The sequence below is a fragment of the Pseudorca crassidens genome, chromosome 13 (assembly GCF_039906515.1).
Source record: "Pseudorca crassidens isolate mPseCra1 chromosome 13, mPseCra1.hap1, whole genome shotgun sequence".
Taxonomy (NCBI): Eukaryota; Metazoa; Chordata; class Mammalia; order Artiodactyla; family Delphinidae; genus Pseudorca; species Pseudorca crassidens.
In genome coordinates, this window is record NC_090308.1 from 20,276,626 (window position 1) to 20,293,614 (window position 16,989).

The following is a 16,989-nucleotide window of genomic DNA, read 5'->3' on the forward strand; positions in this document are numbered from 1 at the left end:
AAAAGGGGACAGACTTTAGAGGTGCTGAGAAAGTCGGTCAAAACCAGTGAGGAGGAACAAGAAGAGGAACAGTCAGTGGTTGCTGGCCATATGCCAGGCCCTTCTCTAAATGGTTTATGTGCATTATTAAGTCAAGGAAGCCTCACAACAACCCTGTGAGTATACACTGTTATTATCCTTTCTAGTGATGCAGGAATTGAGCTCGCAGAGGTTTCAAATAACTACTCCAGGCAGCAAAGCTAACAAAAGGTAGAGCTGGGATTCAAGCTGAGGCGTCTGTCCTCTTATCCAGGGCTTTGCCCCAGGGTTTCTCAAAGCAAGATCTGGGTATTTTCAGAGACTTTCAGGTAAGCACAGGTTGTCCTTGCTGATTCTTTTGGGAAACTTGGCTCAACGTGTTTCTAGTGAATTACGAATATTTGTCTTCGCATCAAGATAAATTTTTCTGGTACTTTGAATGGGATGTTGTGACACTGTAGGTAAATAACCAGGGGTCACAGTATCACTCCAACAATGGTGCACGCCTCCTGTCATCTCAAGAGCCGGTTTCTATTTAATCTTTCAGAGAAGAGGAGCAGAAACCAGATCATATGTTTTAAATGGCCTTTTGGAGACTTACTCCACCTCTGCCCTCAGTATGAGAAGGCGCAATGTGAACTCCTTGGAGGCCCAGTGATCTCAGCTCATGTTAACAGAAATGTATCTAGATTATAGGAAATGACTGTCCCTGTGGTGACTGAAAAAACAACAAAAAAATACCAGCCACTAGCAGCACCAGGAGAAGAGAAGGGGAAATAAACCATCATTTTTGAGGCATGTATTATAAGCTGTGCTAAGCAGTTATTCAAGGTTCACATCTGCTCGGACAGCCCATTTTAAGACAAGCTAATAGTGGTTTCTCCATCAGACTAAAAACATTAAAGGATCTGGAAACCATGTCACATTAGGATGCTTAAGAATACTTAGACTTTAGGACAATGTAAATTAGAATATGAAACCTATCCTTAAATTCTGAAGAGGTACCATATTGAAGGGGGGTGATGTAGCTCTATATCACTCCAAGATGCAAAACTAGCACACATGAATAGACTTAGAGGGGCAAACTTTGGGCAAAATTTCTAATAATGAAACTTCACTGCCGTCTATTATAAGGAACTGGATGTACTCAAGCCTCCATTGGTCCAGGAATGAACTGAAGGCATTTCTGCATCAATCAAATCATGGATAAAAGACTGTGGAATTCACAACTAGTTGCCCACCCAACAGACACCTCCCTCCCCACACTTCTTCCTTGCTGCCCCAGTACCCCAGAACACAACCATAGAGACTGAAAAGGCAGGACAGTTTCAACCTCCCAGGAACCCAGGGTGTGGGCAAGTGACTGAGTCCTGGCCACTGAGACCAGGGTGCGGGAGTTAGCTGATATCTTCCAGGAAAGGTTTTTCTCCAAATAAGGAAAAACTGCTCTACCTGCCTATAAAGCAGGTTATACAAGGATGTTATGCCCAGTGCTACAGCAGCATCTTGGGACCATGAGAAAACAAGGGAAAAGCCAACATGCTGAGGAGGGCAGAGACAAGGTGCCAGGATGCTGACCCACACCATCCCATTAAAACTGCCCCACCTCCGGACTTCTTGTAACATGAGATAATCAGTGACCTCATCGTTTAAGTCACTTTGGGTACAGTATTCTGTTTCTTGCAGCAGAATTCACCCTATATAACATGGTCGTGTTTAAGATCTTATAGTTATGCACTGTGATATTGTAATTTAGAGTAAGAAATGTATACTTGGTCTTTGTCCGTATTTCTGGCATCGTGTTCCCCAAACCCTTGGAATTTCCAGTGATGAGAGCAACAAAGGTGTCCTTTGTTATGTTAGTGAGATGACTTTGGGATCCCACCTAAAAAGGTGGGCTGGTTGTCAGGAGACCCAACCCTGTGATTAGAGGGTTGGAACTTTCGGTCTCACCCCCCTGACTTCAGGGGAGAGGAGAGGGGATGGAGGTTGAATCAATCACCAAAGGTCAATGATTTAATCAATCATGACTATGTAACGAAGCCTCCCTAAAAACCCAAAAGGATGGGGTCCAGAGAGCTTCGGGTTGGTGAACACATGGATATTCAGAGAGAGTGGGGCACCTGGAGAGGGCACGGGAGCTCCGCACCCTTTCCCTATGACTTGCCCTGTGCATCTCTTCAGTCTGGCTGTTCCTGGGTGGCATTCCTTTTATAATAAACAGATAATCTATTAAGTAAAATGCTTCTCTGAGTTCTATAAGCTGCTCTAGCAAATTAACTGAACCAGAGGAGGTGGTGTTAGAAACCTCTGAATTATAACCAGTTGGTCAGAATATAGGTAACAACCTGGATTTGCGACTAGCGTCTCAAGTCCAAGGAGGAGGCCGTGGAAACCTCCAACCTGTAGCCAGTAGGTAAGAAACAGGGAAGAGAAGGGGAATTTTATGCCTTGTTTAATTCAACATGTAACCTGGTAACCTGGGCTTGTAAGTGGCATCTGGTCTGGGGCAGGGGAGGAGGAAGAGAAAGCAGTCTTGTAGGACTAAACCTGTGAGTCAGAACTGGTACCAGAACCTATTTATGCGCCCTAGTCTTTTACAACCTTCCCAGCTTCCAATGCACAGTCAGCACTGGAGAGACACCCTGCCAGATACACTGACAGAATATAAACACTCAGGAAATGAAAGGTCTATGGTGATATCAACATCAGAAGCATCTCCCTCATCTGCTACCTTGGCTCCAGAAGTCAAAGTTCCACAGCCGCTGCTTGCAACTCAGAGGTCCAGTGGTCCTGCAAGGAGATGCTCTTAGGAGGCAGGAACACAGCCTTATTATCAAAATGAAGGTCATCAGATAAAATTACAATCCTGCTTTGTCTAACAAAAGCTAAACTGGGGAAATCATATCATTTTTATTCAGGCAAAAATAACAGCCCATTCACCCAAGCACTGGGATTCTACTGTCAAAGGGCAAGAATGATAGCACTACTCAAGGGCTGCTCTGAGACTACCTGCTCCAGTGCCTGTGAGGAACAGTACCTCGCCCACAGGAGAGCTCTACAGAGGATCTGACACTAGTAAAAGTTCACTATACACCAGCCATGGTTATTCCTCCTATAAGGATCCTGCATTTCTTTTGAGTCAGAAATGAAAAGATATTTTACCAAAGATGGATTTTAAAGCAAAACACGAAGAATCTATTAATAAATATGACAAAGGAATTAACAAAGAAAGAAGACATGAAAAAAGAAAAGAAGGGGGAAAAGGAAGAAAAGGAGACTAAAAATGAATTACTTCCCTGAAGTACGTTTTTTTAAAGGTGAGAAGAGAAGGAGAGTCACAAAGAATAAGGAGATGGATCTAAAGCAAAACTGTAGGAACTGTGATAGAGAAAGGAAGAATAAATGAGGGATCATGGACAATCATATCCACCCAAGATAACTGATGGGAAAGGAAGAAGGGTTCTGTCACACAGTTCTCCCAATTGAACCCAAGATAAATAAAATCATCCAGATGATTTAGATGCTTAGCAGTGTAAAGTGAAATACTCAGAAGACTCAGAGGTAGTGAGTGGTTCGGTAGTTGAATTTCCATTACAATAATTATGTCTAAATTTGCATATGATTAGTGATCAGTACAAAATAAGTTCTGAGTACAAAATACATTATGTGCGGGATTGGGTTTGGAAAATAGTCTCTAATCTGTTCTCACCTTTTCTTAGTTTCCAGATCCACAGGGATCTGTCTCTTCTTTGGGGGAGGAGGAGGAGGCAGCTCTTGCTTAGACCTTTTTGTAGTTACTTGTTCTCTTAGGCGAACCGTCTCCAAAAGATCCTTCTGAGGAATCTGGGACATTCCCAGCTTTGCGACAGCCTGAGTCACCTGAAATAAAAATCATCCAGTTTTAATGTTTTATAACAGCTTTATTGGGATATAATTCACATGCCATAAAATTCTCCCCTTGGAAATGTACGGTCCAATGGTTATTAATATATTCAGAGTTGTGCAACCATGCCCACTTTCTAATTCCAGAATAGTTTTATCATTTCAAAACGAAACCCTAAAGTCTCTGTCACAATTACTCAACTCTGTTATTGTGGCAGGAAAAAAGCCATAGATGATATGTATTGATAAATTAATGGGCATGACTGTGTTCCAATAAAACTTTATTCACAAATACAAGGAGCTGATTAGATTTAGTCCACAAGACCTGTAGTTTGCACACCCCTGCTCCAGACCTCAGGAACAACTACTTATCAATAACGTACAGCAATGTATTCAAATGTATATACTGATCTTGTATCCTGCAAGCTTGTTGCATGTTTATCAGTCTAATAGTTGTGTGTGTGTGTGTGTGTGTGTGTGTGTGTGTGTGTATGGATTCCTTAGGATTTTCTACATAAAAGGTTATATCATGTGAGTACAGAGATAGTTTTATTTTTTTCCAATTCACATGAGTTTTATTTATTTTTAATGCCTAATCATCCTGTCTAGAAACTCTAGTACAAGGACATCTTTGTCCTGTTCCTTGCATGAGGGAGAAAGTATTCAGTCTTTCATCACTGAGTGTGACGCTGGTCTTTGGTTTTTATGTAGAAGCTCTTTATTAGGTTGAGAAAGCTCCCATCTATTTCCAGTTTGGTGTGTGTTTTTATCATAAAAGGGTGTTGAATTCTGTCAAATGCCTTTTTTATATTTAGATGATCACGTTTTTGTCTTTTATTCTATTGATATGGTGTAATGCATTGATTGATATTTCAATCTTCCCTTCTAGGGATAACTCCCACTTGGTCACAACATATTCTTTTTATATGTTATTGGATTTGATTTTCTAGTATTTACTTGGGAATTTTCACATCTATGTTCATAAGAGATATTTATACAAAATTTTCTTTGCTTGTGATATCTTTGTTTTGGCATAGGAGAATACACATTTCCTAAAATTATTTGGGAAACGTCCTCCCCACCTCTACTTTCTGGAAAAATATGTAAAAGATGATGGTGATGATGACAATGATTTTATTCCAATAAGGTTGGTAGTGATATCATCTCATATTTCTGATTTGAGAAATTTGAATCCTCTCTTTTGTGCTTAGTTGGTGTGGCTAAAGTTTTGTCAATTTTGTTAATTTTTCCAATGAATCAAATTTTGGTTTTATTTAATTTCTCAATTGTTTTTCCATTCTCTTCGTTAGATATTTGTACTCTAATATTTGTTATTCTCTTTCTTCTACTTGGTTTAATTTACTCTTTTTTCTAGTTCTTAATAGAGAAGTTTAGGATGTTGATATAACTTTTTTAACATAGGCATGTAAAGCTATCAATTTCATTCTGAACACTACTTTCACTGAATTCATGAGTTTTGGTATGTTTTGGTTTTGTTTTTATTAATCTCAAATAATTTTCTAATTGTCCTTTTGATTTCTTCTTTTACTTCTTGGTTCTTTATAAGTGTGGTTCCTAAATCTCCTACCTTTTTTTTTTTTTTTGTGGTACGCGGGCTTCTCACTGCTGTGGCCTCTCCCGTTGTGGAGCACAGGCTCCGGACACGCAGGCTCAGTGGCCATGGCTCACAGTCCCAGCCGCTCCGCGGCATGTGGGATCTTCCCGGACCGGGGCACGAACCCGTGTCCCCTGCATCAGCAGGCGGACTCTCAACCACCGTGCCACCAGGGAAGCCCTCTAAATCCCCTTCCTTTATTGATATCTAAATAAATTATATTATCTTCAGAGAACAAAAAAAAAAGAAACCCTGTGCCCAAAACAGTCACTCCCCATCTTCCTCTCCCTCTTGGCCCCTGTCTCTCTGGGTTTGCCTGTTCTGGATACTTCACATAGATAGAATTATAGTGCATTAAGCCTGTGACTGGCTACTTTTACTCAGCACAGTGTTTTCAGGGTTCATCCATGTTGTATCATGTATCAGTACTTCATTTTATTATTGCCTAATAATTGCATGGATATACCACATTTTGTTTATCCATCCATCTATTGATGGATATTATCAGTTGTTTCACTTTTTAGCTATTATGAATAATGCTGCTATGAACATTCATGTACAAACCGAAGTGTTAATTTTGTTCAATTTGTTAAAATATTCTTTAAATGAATAAGATTATTTAAGATTGAAAGATCATTTAATGGATTCATGTCTAAGTGTTATCAGTTACTAAGGGTTGAATGACTGGGTCTCAGTAAGTTTTTTGAAGGTCTACTAAAATTTACTTTAGAAAACTAAAGAAGACATTCACATGTCAATTTTTCAATTTTATAGTAAACCAGGTATAAAAAAACCAACTTTTTAGTTTAGCTACTACTTTTATTTCACAAAAACTAAAACAAACCTGAACATATAATTTCCACTTAATGGCACAACACATTACCCAAAGTAAAAGGTACCTGGTTGGAGGAATCTTCTAGTCTCTGAACCAAGGAATCCCATCTCTGAGTCAGTTCTTCTGAGTCACTGTTGATCTTCTTGAATGCCTTAGGATTATCAAGTAACTGACCCACATCCTGGCCAATCTCACTCAGTTGATCCAACGCTTGACGCTTCATTTCCATGTCTTCCTTCAAAATCTAGTATTTCAGATACTTATTAGATGACTCCCTTTTAACAGGACTTTATCTTCCTGTTCCCCAGTCAGGAAATGTAAACATGTATATTTTATTATAAAATTCACCTGCCTTGCAATTAATTCCCTAAAGCTAAAAAAAAGATAAGACTCCTGGTTCTAGATCATTACATGGCAGCATTCCAGAGTTAGGTAATGAGTCTATTGACTAAATTGTATTAACCGTCGATATAAAACAGTAAGATAGCACAGGCCTAAAAGACAGATGCTGACAGTGACATCACTTACAGCCAGTCGTCGAACGCTGACACTGAGTTCCTTTTGGTCTTTGAAGTTGCTCGTCTGGACTTTATTTAAAGCCTCTCCTTTTTCAGTTAACCATGCTTTCAACAAGCACTACAAAGAATAATAAAAGTTAGAAATATATTTAGGGAATCATTTGGTAATTCAATTCAATCAAGTTCCAGAATCTCCAATCTTTATGTTACTAGAAGCTTATCCACATCTGGGATAAGAAGGACTTCAAACACCTAAGCCTGAGGCATAAATGACCCAGGAAGGCATCTTTAAGATATTACCCTTCTCAGATTTGCAACAGATCGACCTGAAATTAGCCCCACTCCTGGATAACTAAACCTAATTCTCAGGGAAGTAGGTGGGTCTAAAAGGCTAAATCCAGCTATCCAAGTCTCCAAAAGAATCACTTTATAACTCTCTAGATGCAGAGGGAAGGTCAGAGATTTTCTTGTCTCAGCCCCTCATTTTAAGGAAGAAACAGAGAGAAGCCAAATTATATGTCCAAGATCTCTTGGCTTGTTAACTGCAGAGACAGGTTCAAAGACCCACACTGCGAAGCCAATGGTTTTTTCATGCATCTTGCAGGACAACCACACTAATGCTCCAGATTTGACAGCAATTATGACTAGAGGACGAAGTTTGAGGACAGTCCAAAGTCAATATAAAGATCTTTAAACTTCATTGGCCAGTGATGCATGTCTTTTAGGCAGAAGATATTTAGTAAAGTAGGGAGATAAACATGAAGGAGGAGTCAAAACAACAAAAATGGCTGCATTGGGATAATTTTTCCCAAAATGTAGTATTTACCACAGAAACCTTTTTCTAGAGTTGAGGGGGGAAATTCTTGGTTCTGTGTTTGGAATCAACTCTTTCTCTAGTTGTTTTATTTATCAGTTTATTTAACAACCATTCTCTGCCTTTATATTCCACCAAAAAAAGGAGAAAGATTAGAAAATACAAGACAAACATGGATCCTGTCCTCAATGTAGTAAGAGTGATAAGATACGCACAAAAATAACTGTGCCACCAGTTAGAAAGTGCAGACACCACAAAGGGATTGCTTACAGTTCTGAAACAGTGGGGAGGGAAGGGAGTTTATAGGGGACTTCATGGTCCTAGATGGATAAGTCACTGGCAAAGCCCACTGGGATACCGGGAAAAATAAGGCGGAATCTAGGTGATAAGTTCTCACCTCCTCTTTTGTGCTTAGTCTAGTTTCACTTGCCTGTAGGCAGCCATGTGCAGAGTCCTTGCACCTAACAAGGTGGACTGGTTCCCAGAGGAGACCCACCATGCCCAACATCTCAGCTCGGCAGCCGGTGTGCAGGAGTGCCGGGCATGACACCTCAGTCCAAGATGGCGGCAGCAGGCCATGTGCAGAGAGGCTGCGCCCGGCACTGTAATCTGGAGCCATGAGCAACACACCTGCACCAGACCCGCGAGAACTCCACCCCCTCCCCGCCAAGAAGAACCCTCTAAAGAAGCCCCGCCGATGACTGCTGGGGAGAGCGTGGACTCTAGGGCGCAAGCTCACTCCTCTCCATTCTTTCCTCGAAGAATAAAACTTTCGGACTTCCCTGGTGGCGCAGTGGTTAAGAATCCGCCTGCCAATGCAGGGCCCACGGGTTCGAGCCCTGGTCCGGGAAGACCCCACATGCCGTGGAGCAGCTAAGCCCGTGCGCCACAACTACTGAGCCTGCGCTCTAGAGCCCGCGAGCCACAACTATGGAGACCACGTGCCATAACTACTGAAGCCCGCATGTCTAGAGCCCGTGCCCCGCAACAAGAGAAGCCACTGCAATGAGAAGCCTGCGCACTGCAACAAAGAGTAGCCCCTGCTCGCCGCAACTAGAGAAAGCCTGCATGCAGTAACGAAGACCCAATGCAGCCAAAAATAAATAAAATTAAAAAAAAAAAAAGAATAAAACTTTCCTTTGCTTCTGAACCAAACCAGGTTTCATTCTATTGGCTCGAGCATCACTGGGCAAGAGGGCCCTTGTAGGAGCCGGACTCGAAAGGGTTGGTAACAGGTGGGGAGAACTTAAAACTAAAGAGATGGGTAAAAAGGCATTCCGAGGAAGATGCCACACTTAAAAACACAGAGGCTAGAAAACCAGTTCGCTCTTCCAAAACCATGAAAACAATACAACACAACCCATAAGCAACCTATCATGCACCATATGCACTGGGAATAGAGAAGTGAAAAAGAACCAGCTCTACTCTCGTGGCCTTGACAGTCTAGGAATGGGCTACAAACTGGGAATTCAGGATTTGAGCACTGGGTACATGGAAGGACTGAGGGAAAGTTAAGTTTGGAAAGGTAGGTTAAAGTCAATCACAGAATACCTTGCTTGCCACACTTGGCTTATGCTGCAGAAATTTTGAACTAATTCTCAGAGCCCATTTCTATCTTAAAGCCTCTGCAACTGAGTGAACAATAATCCCTTGAAAGATTTTCTAATTCAGACACAGTTGATTGGTCTCATTCTCTTTAACAGCAAATTATCAATTAAGTACCAGTGTTGGCTTCAGTTCTACATTTTAACACGATTTCTCCTTCCATATCACTAACAGAAGGCCATTCAAAGGTCATTTTTAAACCTACGGTAATAAATGGCCAAAATCCCAGCCACCCTCTATTTTTAAATACTTTTAATTACCAAATTTTGATTCTTTCCAAATTTTAAATTATTTTACTTAGATGAGTAACACAGTGTTCCCTAGCAATCAATGTCTCCCACAATCATTAATGAAGTAAAATTTTAATTATTCTACGTGACTCATTGGCCTGAATAAAAGGGACTAAGTAAATTTAAATCTTTGTAAAGTGAAATGTAAATATTTCAGAAATCAGAATCAGGTCCATTATGTGATTCTTAATAGGACAATTCTGGTCTTGGGGGCAGGTGGCAGTAACTTACAACTTCACTGGGACAAATTCTGCAACCTGCTTTTTAAGATGTTCTCTCTGCCACCATATTTAGTAAATCACAAAACATCATACATCTGTTTTTATTCCGTGAAAAGAATATAGCCGCTTTTTGTGGATGGAAATGAAATGCATTTAAAAGACTCACAATGGACACTGAGAAGTGGGAACAGAGTATCTGCTTATTTTCTACACCACAATTCTTTGGCACTTTGAGGAAAAGTCTTGCTTATTTGTATTCTGTTTTGACGGTTGCTTTTCTGGAATGATGAAGATGGGCAAAGGGCCACCACTCAGACTGAAAACTTGAAGTGGCAGCTTTGCTCAAAAGGTTCATTTTCTATGTTTATCCTTACTGAAAAAAAAAATAACTAAGTGTTCAATCAATGGTGTTGCTAAATAATATTTTCTTATTAATTTCAGTAGTTATCCTGATTAAAAATCACGAAAAATTCTTGTGGTTTAAAGTTCACAAAGTATTGAATGGATTCATTTATCATTATGTACTGAGCACAAACCATATGCTAGGCTGTATGGATACAAGTTCAAATACATTACCCAACACGAATGCAGTAAAAATTATGTCAAGCAAATCCTAAAAGTAGCATATCTAAATACTAATATTCTCAGTAATGAACAAAGTCAAATTATTATTACAATGGAGCTAATATATAATGCAATCTCTATGAATAAACTGCATGATAAAATGGATACAAAGCTGACTTTTAACATAATAAACATTTATAAATTTTCCTTTTGAAGAAAAATAAACAAGACTTTATTCTAATGCCATAATTAATGATGGGTTTACTTTTCACCACTTATTTTGCCCATTATGGATAACAGCTTCATACCTGTTCTTCCAGTAATTCCTGCCACAGAATGTTGATTTCCTGTAACCTGTTCCAACGTTCTTCAGTCCATCGGCACACGGCTGTCCAACGTTCACCAAGTTTCTAGAAAAGGAAGAAACCATCCTTTGTCAACAAAGCCTTAAGAGATAATTAACACAATCCTTAAAGAAATTCTTGACATCCGTCGTTCTCCATTACGAAGTAGCAATTTATGAAAAATATTTTTATGAAAGTTGCTTTAAGTAATACAGATGAATCCTATAAATTTATAGATGAGAAAAACAAATTTCCATAGAATTTAATTATTTCACACTACATAGCTAGAAAGTGGCACAATTAGAACTCCATCCTGTAACTTTTGACCCCAAATTCCCGCTCTTTTCCATTTTATTGTGGTTTTTATATGAGAGTTTGACAGTTTCACATATACCTTCGAAATAAAGCAAACATCTATTTTCGGTGCTTCCATTTTCTTCAGGCTATAATTATCTTTAAGACAAAATTCAGTGCATCAATTGTTTCTTAACCACCTTTTACATGCCAAGACAATTTTCATCTGTAGTACCAAAATTATGAAAAAAAAATTTAATTTATAAAAACTATGTTTTGAATGAGAGAATTTCTGTGAAAAAATACTTAATTGATTTGTTCTGTTTACATTGCATGATCCATAGAAAATTCCACAAAACTTAGCAACAGAATATTACAAGTATTAGCAAAACTAACTAAATAAATTTGATTAGTTTAAAAAAATCGATCTTCATGATGACTTTCCCAAAAAATTATTTTATTACCGCTTTATAAATAATGATTAACAAACTGTAAATTTTATTTCTTCATTACTTACTTGGGAGCAATAATTATTTAATTAATATTATCTTATTTCAATACTTAATACCAGAGTAAGCTTTGCATAGCTCAAAGGGTAGAGAACGCAGAGCCAGAAGACAGGTCTGTTGTCTCAGCATGAAAACTCATTGCCTACTTAAACCTCTGAATTTCCTCACTATTAAATAGGCAAGACATAAATGCCTACCTCTCAGATTACTATAATAACTAAATACTACTGCACCAAAGGCTCAAAACCACTGGCTAATTTTAAATGATACAAAAGAAAAAGAATTTCATATGATAATTTATAGTCTGAAAGTTACTGAAAATCATCAGCTGGCAACATTATATCAGATAATCCAAGTATTGTTTAAGTAAAATACCCTTGAACAACAGGGGTTTGAGCTGCGGGTCCACTCATACGTGGATTGTTTTCAATAAATACACTGGAAAAAATTTTGGAGATTTGTGACAATTTGAAATAAAGACAAAGCACATAACCTAGGGATATCGAAAAAATTAAGAAAAAGTTAGGTATTCATGAATGCATAAAACATCTGTAGATATGCATATAACACAAAATATTGGGTTGGCCGAAAAGTTCGTTCGGTTGATAAATACGTTGTTCAATAAAGTTCTTGGTGAAAATGAAAAGTGTGTCTTTTATTTTTCCTTAAAACTGAACGAACTTTTTGGCCAACCCAAATATGTCCTAATGGACTGTTTGTTACCAGTAACACCTCCAGTCAACAATAGGCTATTGGTAGTTAAGTTTTGGGGAAGTAAAAAGTTATACTTGGATTTTCAACCGCTTGAGAGGTCAGTGCCCCTAACCCCAAGTTTTCAAGGGTTAACTGTCAACCAAAAACTCTCTTTATAAAGACTTGGAAAGATACACTATAGTCACTGAGCAAAAAGAAGCAAGGTTCGCAGAACTGGGGTTGACATTCACACATTGATCTACCAAAGAAACAGGGATATTAAATCCCACATGGCTGAAATTCTCAAACTTTGCATTTCTTTACATATTCACTGGGCCCCACTCCCAGGGACTTAGGTCTGCGCAGAGCCCAGAAATATGCATCTTAACAAGTTCGTCAAGTGATTCTGAGCAAGAAGTCTGTGGACCACTTGTTGAGATCAGTTCTTATGCTTCCACAACTTATTCATATGCCCAAGGCAGCTGTGGACCACAAGCGGCCCCAACCATTCCCCAAGGGCTGAAGTAAAGGAATGATACCTAGGTTCTCCTGTAAACCCGCATGCTGTGGAATCCCAACTGGGAAGTACAACCTAAAGAAGATTGTTCTACGATTCTAAATAAACAGTGAGACTGAACAGGAAGAATAGGGGCAATGTGCAACTGGGGCTCAGACCACAGGTCCCTTGGGACGATCCTACTTTACAGGGTCTTACCTGTAATTGATCTTCCAGAATAGCTGTAGCACTCTCGCCACTGTTTTCATCAACAATCACCACCATGTGAGTTAGGGAATTTACCTTCACCTGTTCAGCCTCAAGATCATTTTGCAAACTCTAGAGAAAAAATTAAGATAAACCATTATGTCTACTCTTTCCCATTTACCTATTTAAAATCCACTCAGTTGTCAATAGTAATTAAGGACATTTAATGAGGCACTGTGTTTAAATCTCCAATCATTAGCCTAAGTGTTCTACTAATGAAACAAACCCATTATACATCTTTACATTTCATTATGAACCAAAGCAGTTTGAAAATGCAATGTCATAACAGATTGCAAATGGGATGTCATCACTTTTATTATTTTTATTCCAAGTTTTGGCCAAAAGAAAAAAGGTGTCCCATAAACAAGTTAAGCGCCTATAGTAGGAATTAAGAATATAGAATCATTAAGTCAATAAAGTCCCAAACTTGAATACACATAGTCAGATATCATTTTATCTAGTGCAACATGGTATAAAGTGACAGATAAGTCGAATACTATTTGATAGTCAGAAGCTGTTCTGTTACCCAGGAAAGCAATTAGGGGTATACAGACAATTTCTCTTCCCACTTCTTCCATGGGAAGAGCATTGCAGGTCACAACACATATGTATATAGGTAATTTATTCAAACACTACCAATAGTGTCGTCAGATGCCTTGAGTTTTTGTGTTTAATGTATCCCTAAAGCTTTATTTATCAGTTATCTAGATATTTCATTGAAAAATAAAATTCTTCAGTTCACAGAGAGCCTATTTTACTCTACCTTTCCTTGACTATGAAAAGTTATCTCTTAAATTTGTGACCAAATTAAATCTCCCACCAAATTTTGAATCTTCACCTAGGAGAAGAAGCAATAGCTTTCCTGAAAGGATTAGGTACAGATCCATCTGAGGGTTTCCTTATTTCCCCACACACTGCATTCATGCAACACCCTAGGGTTCTTAACCACTCATAGGTCCAAAAAAAAAAAAACAAACCCTGAGAATCTTATGAACACTATGTACTTTCATAAGAAAACTACACATACCCACATAAAATTTTACCTGTGCTTTCATCCCTGGCTCAGAAAAGTCACATCCCCATGCACTCTACCCTACAGGCTGCTGAATAAAAGAGCACACTGAAGAAGTGTCCCATCTCCACACTAATGATAGAAGCCATCGGCTCCTGAGAATGCTAAGTGCTGCTTTTTCATATTTGATAAGGTATAAAAGAAATATGAGCCAGATTTACTTTATGATCTTCTAGCAGCTTCTGTAGGGATGTTAAGTCATCATCTAGGGGGCAAGTTTCCATTTTCTGAATGCGTTCTTCTGTGAGTGTTAACCAGGCGGAGAGCTGCTGTAGTTGCTTCCTCTGCAGTTCCATGAGCATATCGTGCAGCCTGTCCAAGGGGAACACAGCATTATTCCCACTCCTTCTGCCCTTTGCAACAGCAAACACACACTCCAGGCAGCCAAGAAATGGGGCAGGGAACGCATTCTTGTCTAACCGTTAAAAGTAGCATTTGGTCTTTAAATACAGAAACCAGCAAAAAAAAAAAAAAAAAATTATTTTCTTCCTAAATGGAGTCAATTAAATGCAGCCAAAGAATGCAAGTAACAGCACCCTCTATTTGTATCAGAATCATTGTTTCTTCAATCAGGAATTCCTGCCTATTAAATAGGTGGAAATTGCCATGGAATGCAGTTCGCTCCTTAACACACAATACACGCAACAAAACGAACCATGGGGAAAAAAAATATTTTAAAAAATGTTGCATGGCACGAAGTGAGAGAGTGGCATGGACATATATACACTACCAAATGTAAAATAGCTAGCTAGTGGGAAGCAGCCACATAGCACAGGGAGATCAGCTCAGTGCTTTGTGACCACCTAGAGGGGTGGGATAGGGAGGGTGGGAGGGAGACACAAGAGGGAAGAGATATGGGGATATATGTATATGTATAACTGATTCACTTTGTTATAAAGCAGAAACTAACCCGCCATTGTAAAGCAATTATACTCCAATAAAGATGTTAAAAAAAAAGTTACAAAATAGAACTGGGGATAAATATAACATAGTCCTGTCTTCACATCAGAATTAATGGTTAGCCAATTTTAATACTGCAAAGTCCATATTAAATGTCTTTGCTAATTTCTGTATTGCAACTTTTACCTTTTCATTTGGTTAACATATCAAAGGGGACATAAAGATCATACAAAATTCCAGCAACACTACATGAAGAAAAGAGTCAAAATTTTACAAGGCAAGTTCTCTGGTTATCTTGTTCTCACAGACATGCAGACTTTTCCTTGTGCTAAACTGGGCAACGCAGTCTATGGAATAGGGTTTCTTTCTGAGCTTCCACTCACCGGGACTGTCTGTCCATACTTGCCACCCTTAGTGCCTCCCATCTGGCATTCAGCAGGGTCATTTGTTCCTGAATCTCAAACTCCTCTTCATCTGACAGAGTTCCTTGTGTTATCAGCTGGTGTCCTGCCTGCAGGACATTGCCCACACTGCTCTGGTGCGCCGTCAGCTCCATCATAAAAGCCTGAGAAGGTATATCATTAAGATTTGGGAGCTGCTCAGTGAAGAAGAAAAATCTTAATAAATTGTTAATGTCTAAATGTTAATGCCGTGAGAAAAAGCAACCATGTAGAGTGCAAACAAATAAGACTTTGATCCAATTTTTTCAGCTCTGAATATAGGGAATAAGCAGCTGCCTGAAGCAAAAAGAATAGATCAAAGAGGACAATGTTACACGTGATGACACCAGCTATTTTTAAGTAAATGCTGATTATGCTACTGTTAGGTCGTGAACATGGAATTATGAGAAGATATACTGAATAAACCACCATGCTCGCCCAAGAGAAACTGCTTAAAGAAAATGACCATTTCTGTTACTTTGAAACCAAAACAGCAAATCAGACCTGCCAACTAATATATCAACACCAAGAAACTACTTAATCAAAAGAATTCTTCACATAATCCAATCACTCCACTGCAATATATCCCTGAAATAGTAGGAAATTTTCAATATATAAAATTACACAGGAATAGTGGATATGAGTTTTCTTAATCATACAATAAATAAAAATAATCACTTCCTGGGGAACATTCAAATCTAAAGATTTGGTGTATTAATTAGCCATTTTGTGTTTTGACTATAACAATACACTTCAGAAACAAGCTGTACTAGGCACTGATTTTTTCGTCAGTGGCTTCGCAGAATCTACAAATTACGGTAAGATTAAAATCCGGAATCTAATTCCAGTGCACAGTTAAATCACCCACACCAATTCTGTAACAAAGCCCTATTTAAATATCACAAGTCTTAAAATATGCCATGACCTTTCTGTGGAGCAGAATTCAGTAAACAACAAGCATCAGGGTTCAGCCCCTGATTGAGGCACAGGCACCATGGCACATATATCCTGCTCATCAGCTAGAGATTATTTACTTCGTGGGTTGCAAACTGGTCTTTGACTTCTTCAACATCATCGGAAATGTCATCCTGCTCCTGGAAAGTGTCCTCGGCAGAAAGCAACCAGGTCAGCACTTCCTCCAGTGCTATCTGATAGCTGTCCAGATCCATGTCAACCTCGGTGACAGTGCTGGGGGTTTCAGCTCGGGGACCTTCTTGCTCCTCCTCTGGCGCTGAGCTCTATAAAAACAAAGCCAAGAAAACTCACAAACGCTGTGAAGACCAGAAGGTGTTCCACAAAGACACACTGGATGGAGAAACCAAGGTAGGCACCACTGTGTCTTTGGCATCCACCTGCTTCTCAGGAGCTGAGTGAGCAACGCCGTGACATAGAATGCATTTTTAAATGCTAGGATGGCAAAGAGTACAGAAGCTGCATCACTCATGGATTCTGTACTCAGGGACATTCTAATATAGCTGGGAAGAGACAAATAACCCACATGAATCACTTCTGAACAAAAATAAAAAGGCTATTAACAAAGTTATAAATTCCACGGGTGCAACAAGGAATGCTATTTGAATTCGCCGAGAGCTAAAATAGGAAAGTTTCA

At 39.1% G+C, this 16,989-nt stretch overlaps 1 protein-coding gene across 9 annotated transcripts in view; it reads right to left on the minus strand.

Moving 5' to 3' along the window:
* UTRN (utrophin) overlaps positions 1 to 16,989 on the minus strand; it is a 492,142-nt gene that overhangs the window by 356,214 nt on the left and 118,939 nt on the right. For all 9 annotated transcript variants that reach the window (XM_067701862.1, XM_067701864.1, XM_067701861.1 and 6 more), the window contains 8 exons: positions 16,415 to 16,618; positions 15,324 to 15,505; positions 14,202 to 14,352; positions 12,921 to 13,040; positions 10,674 to 10,775; positions 6,882 to 6,989; positions 6,418 to 6,597; positions 3,731 to 3,900 (listed from right to left, as the gene is read on the minus strand). In XM_067701862.1, coding sequence (XP_067557963.1) covers positions 3,731 to 3,900; positions 6,418 to 6,597; positions 6,882 to 6,989; positions 10,674 to 10,775; positions 12,921 to 13,040; positions 14,202 to 14,352; positions 15,324 to 15,505; positions 16,415 to 16,618 — 1,217 coding nt within the window. The remainder of the gene's footprint in view (positions 1 to 3,730; positions 3,901 to 6,417; positions 6,598 to 6,881; positions 6,990 to 10,673; positions 10,776 to 12,920; positions 13,041 to 14,201; positions 14,353 to 15,323; positions 15,506 to 16,414; positions 16,619 to 16,989) is intronic.